The sequence below is a fragment of the Trachemys scripta genome, chromosome 1 (assembly GCF_013100865.1).
Source record: "Trachemys scripta elegans isolate TJP31775 chromosome 1, CAS_Tse_1.0, whole genome shotgun sequence".
NCBI classification, from domain to species: Eukaryota; Metazoa; Chordata; order Testudines; family Emydidae; genus Trachemys; species Trachemys scripta.
Genome location: NC_048298.1, coordinates 26020500 through 26028097, shown reverse-complemented (window position 1 = coordinate 26028097; position 7598 = coordinate 26020500). Strand labels below are relative to the sequence as shown.

Genomic DNA, 7598 nt, shown 5'->3' with positions numbered 1-7598 from the left:
CTCCTGTTGGGTGTAGTGTGAGAAACTGTTCTAAGTCACTTTCTGCCCCGGCTGCTGACCGTGCCCACCACCCCCTGCTCCGATTTGCCCCCTTTGCCCCTTTCTATCCCCTGTAAAGCACAGGCTGCAGAACTGGATGTCAAGTAAGGGCAAGGTGAAGGGCAGTGATTCAGGTGTTACTGAGCATGCTCAGTGCATCCTAAGTAGCAAATTCCTATAGCTAACAGGTGCGCGCACTAGGCGGGCACCCTCAGCCCTGTCCCTGACGGCGCAGCAGCAGCCGGGGGCGGGGCCTGCCCAGCCCTCGCGCAGCCACTTCCCCTCCCGGCAGGGCCGGGGTGACAGCGGCACCTGCCGCCAGGCTGCGTTTGCTTGGGTCTTAGGGACGGGACGCCCCGACCGCGGGGGCGGGGCCTGCGCTCGTCTGCGAGCCCCACCCCGGGCGGGTCACGTGGTGGAGGTGTGGCCGCGTGATCGGTCTCCTAGCAACGCGGGATGGCGGCCGGCGAGCAGCAGGGCCGCGAGTACCTGGAGCGCTACAAGATCCCGGAGCTGCTGCACAACCTGAGCGCGCTGCTGCTCTACCACCGGCCCGGTACGGCGGTGGCACCAGCCCGGCCGGGCTTCGGCCAAGGGGCGGGGCTCGGAGTCCGCGGGAGGCTGACGGAGCGCTGAGCCCCTGGCAGGAGAGCGGGGCGGGCGGGCGAAGCGCCGTAACAGCCCCCGCCCCCGCCGCTCCGGGCGCAGGGCTCCCAGCAGGGACCCGGGTCCGGCGAGAACACGTGACTGGGCTCAGACCCGGGCCAGCTAGAAGCATGCACAGCCGGCGGCAGCGCGGCAGAAACGCCCCCGGCCTCAAGCGCCACGCGCAGGCTTGGGGCTTTGCTCGCCTAGCTGGGGGTGTGTTCCCCCCCCCCCCCAGGTCAGTGCATTAACGCCAAGCCCTGATTTATGGCCCGTAAGGGCCGCCGAGGCGTGAGCTGCACAACGAGCCCCTCCTGCCTTCCTGGCGCATCCCGTGCAGCTGGGAAAAGGCAGCGTGGCGGAGCGCTCGTGCCCCTCCCGCTGCCGCCAGGACGCTGCCATCTCTGCGCGAGCAGATGAGCCTGATGCGTGTGTAAAAACGTCACGTATTTTAATATTCCCGCATCAGGTTTTGCCCCACCCTGTTTAATTCACCTGTTGCAGCTTGTCGTACACATAGATTACACGCTTGCTGGGCACAATGACTTTGTAGTATTCAGTTGTACAGCACCTAGCACTGTGGGGGCGTTGGGTGGGGCCCCTAGGCAGCACTATAATGAAATGTGGAAATGACTAGCCCCTGCTGGAACAACTACTTGCATAGGGACAAGGTGATTTGTTGTACATTATTTGACTGCATTGAAACTGCATCCAGCCTAGTGGGTGTTTATCAATTGTTGATGCAGGAAATCACCAGACAGTAATTAACCATAAATTCCATTCTTCAACCCAAAGGCTGAATAACCTTAGCTTAGTACTTGGGTAATTAGACAGGTTTAGCACATTTATACAATTGTGGTAAACCTGTCTAATTACCCAAGTACTAAGCTAAGGCCTTTCCCATTGCCTCCCCTCTGCACGAACCTTTCACTGCTGCATGTAGCTACACTCTGCAGTTTGGATGCAGCTTGCTTTTTCTTGTGGCAGGTGGCTCCATCGGGTAGGCAACCTTTGGCATCCATGCCAAAGGCAAAATACAAACTGATTTTCAGTGGCACTAACACTGCCTGGGTCCTGGCCACCACTCTGGGGAGCTCTGCATTCTAATTTAATTTTAATGAAGCTTCTTAAACATTTTTAAAACCTTATTTACTGTACATACAATAATTTAGCTATATATTATAGACTTATAGAAAGAGGCCTTCTAAAAATGTTAAAATGTATTACTGGCACACGAACCCTTAAATTACAGTGAATAAATGAAGACTCGGCACACCACTTCTGAAAGGTTGCAGACCCCTGGTCTACATGCTGCCAGAAGTGGTGTGAAGTGTAGCCATACCCTTAGCAAATGTAAGGTTCTACACAACTTCTATTAAAATATTGTAAATGACTTTTTTAATTGCATTACTTCCTATGACTGTAAGATATCAGTACCTTAGCTGTAAATTTAACAAGAATCATTAATGGGCAATTTAAGATATCATTTTATTGATAGAAGAGCTTTTTATATGTATGTTATAATTTTTCCAAAAACCGTGCTGCCTAAGTTCTGCTATGTTTCAAATTTTATTATAGACAGTAGTGATACATTTTCACATTTCAATTATTTTTTAGAATTACTTCATTAAAACTGAAGGTTAAGTGCTTATAAAATCATTCACTTTGCTGCAGAATTCAGTGCAGCGCTGCTAAATAATTCTGAGGGCTTTGGCATATAACTTAGGTCTAATGTGCCATAAATCATATATAAGGCCTTGGTAATAAGCTAGCAGTTTGCCCCACTGCCCCTTTGCAAGGCTTTAGGGCAAGGGTGGGCAAACTTTTTGGCCCAAGGGCCACATCTAGGTGGGCAAATTGCATGCAGGGCCATGAATGTAGTGCTTGGGGGGGTTGGGGTGCGGTGTGCAGGAAGGGGCTTGGGGCACAGAAGTGGTGCAGGGTGTACAAAGGGGCTCAGGGGAGGGGGGGTGGCACTGCTTACCTGGAGGGGGCTCCGGGGTGGCAGCAGCATGCAACAGGCTCCCTGCCTGCCTGACCCCGCACCATGCCTCTCCCAGAAGTGGCCAGCACCACGTCCCTGCGGCCCCTGGGGACGGGGGAGTGGGGGCAGAGGGCTTCACGTGCTGCTCTCACGTGCGGGTACCTCCCCTAAAGCTCCCATTGGCCACGGTTCCCCGTTCCCAGCCAATGGGAGCTGTGGGGGTTGAGGGCACTACATGGAGCCCTCTGTCACCCCCAGGGGCTACAGGGAGGTAGTGCCAGCCACTTCCGGGAGCAGCGCAGGGCCCATGGCGCCACGGAGGTGGAAATCCTGTGGGCCGTAGTCTGCCCACCCCTGCTCTAGGGACAGTCAGCATATGTTTGTTACTTTATAAAGTAAGCTTCAGAATGAAGTGACTAATAGCTAAATATTTCAAAATTTCAATTTTTTTCTTAATTGCTATTGTGTATACAAAAAGCCATATCTTTCTAGTGCTACAGCTAATATAGTCTATAGCCAACTGTTAAATCAAATTCTATTTAGTATGTAACGCAATATAAACACCTTTTTATACTCAAATGGTGAAATTTTGGCCCCACTGAAACCAATGGGAGTTTTTTTGCCATGGACTTAATTAGGGCCAGGATTTCACTCAAGGTGTCAAAGTATTTTACAGTGTAATGCATTAAATTCAGGGCCTTTAATCAAATGTGGCAGCTAACATACACACAACAGTTGCTCACATGAGCCTTGGCTATTAGAATCTGTTTTAAGGAGAGGTGGAACAGTGGTTGACAACCAGCAGCTGGTTTATTTATAGGTAATTAATCAGAGCATTCAGCAGTATAATATATGAACACCTATTTGTTCCTCACCCATTTCATTAACTGCTACAGCACCTTAAATTATAACCTGGAGAGACTGCACTTTTTAACACAGCATCCAAATAGTACAGCAGCCCCTTCCTATTCTGTTGTTAGCATTGAATCCGATATGAGACTTGAACTTGCACGATGGTGCACACAGGACAAATGGTTTTGCCATAACTTGTATTTCCTTGAGATTGTCAGAAACTTAATATTTATAGAAAAAAATGCATTAATTATAGGGCTGAAGAATTAATTGATCATTAAGTATACACTAGTGTAAAAATAAATGTAATCTAGTTAAGTTACACTGCTAGTGCACTATAGGTAAAAACAAAATAAATCCTACTGTACTGTAGTTCACTGTTTTTGCATTTAATGGTAAGAATTAGTAAACCTAGTTTAAAAAATGTATACTATCAACAAGATTTGTTAACTTTATTCTTTTACAGAAAGACCAAGAGAGTTTTTGATACATGCACTGGAAAGAGTGAAGCTTGCAAAACTAACTGATGTGGAATATCCTTATCTTGTGGATGAATCAAATTTGAATGCTATGTTTGAAATGCTGGACACTACAAGTCAAGGCTATATAACCTTAGTGCAGTACAAAGGAGGTTTGTCTTCCTTGCTTAGCATTTTTTAATTAAGATGGATTTTTTATTTAATACAGCACAGAACATTTAAGCTATAATATGCAAGGTTGTTGCTCAAAAGAATGTGAGATAGTTTCATTAAAGAAATTTCTCAACCCATCAGAATTTAGCAATGATAGAAAAACAATTTACTTGTTGCAAAACTTTTTATTAAGCAAAACAAGAGAGACCTTCCTCCCACCCCCGTACACAATATTTGACCAAGAAGTTCTAAAAATAATCTACAGTAGAGTTAGCAACTTTAAAAAGTTATATTGTTTACCAGCTATATCAGGGTGGGCAAACATTTTGGCCCAAGGGCCACATCTGGGTGGGGAAATTGCATATGCAGAGCCATGAATGTAAGGGGGGGCAGGGGGTTGGGGCAGAGGAGGGGTGTTGGGTGTACGAGGGGGTTCAGGGAAGGGAGTTGGAGTGCAGCAGAGGCTCAGGGCAGGTTGTTGGGGTGCAGGAGAGGTGCAGGGTGCGGCAGGAGGGGTTTGAGGTATGGGCTCCGGCCTAGGGCCACTTACCTGGAGCGGCTCTGGGGTGGCAGCAGCGCCGGGTCAGAATTTTTGGATGTAAAATTAGACTTCTGTGGGCTTACATTGCAAGGTTTAAAAGGATTCTCTTTTTAAAAAAACCTTTGTAGCTCTTAAAAGCTTGGGGCTAAGTACTCAGGATTTACCTTATGAAGAAGATGCAACTATCAAACTGGAAATATTCAAGAAAGAAGTGTAAGTAACGTGACATTTGTACTCTTCGGCTTTATGTGGAAGAGAAAGATTTGTAGCCAATTTTAATTGCATGAATTCTTGTATTAAGCTGTTTCTAAAAATATCATTATGCTTTCTAATATTACTTTTTTAATCAGGTCTTAAATCTACAAAGTACTCAATAGTCACAGCTGCTTGACTTCAGTTTGAATATCAGGCACTTGTCACCTTATGTTCCTACCCTTTAATTATGTTAAAGAATAAAAATGTCACTCTAAAGTCAAATTTAAACTAGAAGTGATTGGATTACATTTGGTTTTCCCTGTGAGGTGGATCATAATAAATGAGTAGTGATAGTTTAAAAATATAATGTTCTAATTTATGGAGTACCCTGGGGAGAACTAGCAAAAAAGTTCACAGTTCTGAAAGTGATAATATTTCCACGAGTAGGTCAGATATTTTGCTATTGGTGCCACTGTTCGCTCTAAAGAGTATTTGTACCGACTGCACAGCAGCAGTGATTTTCTTGTCAGCTCTGAAAGCAGTTTCCTTGAAAGCTGTATGTGGAAATGACACTTGCATTAAAAATTTTTACCAACTGACATTGCTACTTGGGAAAATATCCCAAATATCAGAAATCAATACTGCAGGGAATTGATCAGAATAAATATCTGCAGCTTGGATGAATATTTTGGGGATACAGAGTAGTGTTGGTAATCTCCTCCTATACACAGGAGCATCCATGTTTGACTACAGTGATAAACCTTTCAGTTATAATTAACCATAAGGGGCGGTATACTCGGTCAATACATATACTTAAAGCCTCAGTATTATCTAGTTAAAACTACTACTGTATTTTATAGGCAGCCTGGTAATTTAATTTTTTTTTTTTTTTAAATTAGAACACCAGCAACTGAGCCAATAAAACGTGTGTGGTTTGGACCAACATTTGAATCAGGGCTCTGTCTATTCAATGTAGCAAATTCACTGGCTGTGGAGCTGGATGCTGAGATTCTGGAGTTGTGCTCCTGAATCACAGTATTTAAATTATGAGCAAAGAGAGAACCTTGAAAACATGAACTAAGCATAACCCCTCCAGTGTCACCTGCCTGCTTAGCACCTCATACAATTAGAGGAATTCATTTCAAAAGCCTATGGACTCTTGCTATCAAGGCGATGCAAATTGGCATTTTTCCAAAGAGACCAAAGAATTGAGCATTTCTGCACTGAATTTGGCATTTTGCTGCATGCAGATGACCAGCATTTTGTTTCCCCATCTCTGTCCTGTAGAACCTGCCTGTAGTGCCTCTTGCTCTCTCTTTCTCTACAAAGGCAAGTTGAGTTACAGTGCAGTCTCTGCCTTGTTCCATAGATGTAGGCAGCAGGAAATTAGGATGCCAGAGCTGGAGTTCAGTTTACAGCCAAGGATCAGGAGAAGCCATAGGGGTGGAGGACTGGCAAGCAAGACAGCCTGGACAATTGTGTAGAGTCTAATGCCTGTTTTGAGCATGTAGAAGTTCCCCATATCCCAAGCACACATTTGGGAAGGGGAGAGCATACCAAAAACCCCCTCAAATGTAATAAGTATCTTCAGCATACATGTTTGTTTGGGAGGAGGGGTATAGAACTGGAAAACTAGATTGTTATTTGTAAAGGAGAACTGGGTAAGTCTAGCACACAAGTCCATCTTTACTTCCCACATATGATGGAGAATAACTATGGTGGTTTGGGAAGGGATAAGAACACGATGTACTGAAGAAAATTCTATATTGAAATCTCATGTGTAATGAACAAATTGTTTACAAAAAGAACAGGAATACTTGTGGCATGTTAGAGACTAACAAATGTATTAGAGCTTAAGCTTTCATGGGCTACAGCCCACTTCTTCGGATGCATAGAATGGAACATATATTGAGGACACACACACACACACACACACACACACACACACACACAAACACACACACACGTTGTCTTACCAACTCTGAGAGGCCAGTTAAGTAAGTGGGGAAAAAAAACTAAGTGATAATCAAGCTAGCCCAGTACAGACAGTTTGATAAGAAGTGTGAATACTTACAAGGGGAGATAGATTAACACGACTGCTACTCTGAAATTGTTTACAGAACATCTAACTAGATTTCTTTTCTTCGATAGAAAGAAGAAGTTGCAGGAGAGCTGGGCAATATATCAATCTTAAGCAGCTGTCTGCTAAAAATAAAAACTTTTCTGAAGTCTTATCTTTGAGTTTGTTTTTATTTTAATTGCCTTTTGGCAACCGATAGTTTCACTTATCCAAAAATAAACTGAGTAGCATCAGCATAGTATGTAAAAAGTTGAATTATATGGTACTAGTTTAAATCAAATCAAAAACTACTCATTACACCCGAGGAACATCTTTTGAGGACTTCCTTTAGGAAAAAAATTCAAAACAGTATAACATTAAAAAGATGCTGTGTATCAACATCGTCCCTAGCAAGAATGTTTTGGGGCCATACAGTGATAAAAAGTGACTTAATCAGGAGTAGCTCAAGGCAATACTTTTCACACTTGTACAGAAATAGCTTTATATTTGAATTAACAAAATGTGGTTCTAGTATGCAACAAACAGCAGCCATTATGGCACTGAAAGTTTATTTTAAAGTCAGATATTTCTTTAACACTCTTGGGGGGGGAGGGGGGGGAGGAGAGAACAAGTTTTAAACAACCTGGAGAA

General features: G+C 44.4%; 1 protein-coding gene across 1 annotated transcript; it reads left to right on the top strand.

The window, feature by feature from the left end:
* The first annotated feature begins 441 nt into the window (after positions 1–441).
* Positions 442–7122, top strand: EFCAB10 (EF-hand calcium binding domain 10). The gene is made up of 4 exons (XM_034766452.1): positions 442–595; positions 3987–4151; positions 4822–4906; positions 7040–7122. The coding sequence occupies exons 1-4, from the start codon at positions 496–498 to the stop codon at positions 7080–7082; spliced, it is 393 nt and encodes a 130-aa protein (XP_034622343.1). The 5' UTR covers positions 442–495; the 3' UTR covers positions 7083–7122.
* Positions 7123–7598: the final 476 nt, after the last annotated feature.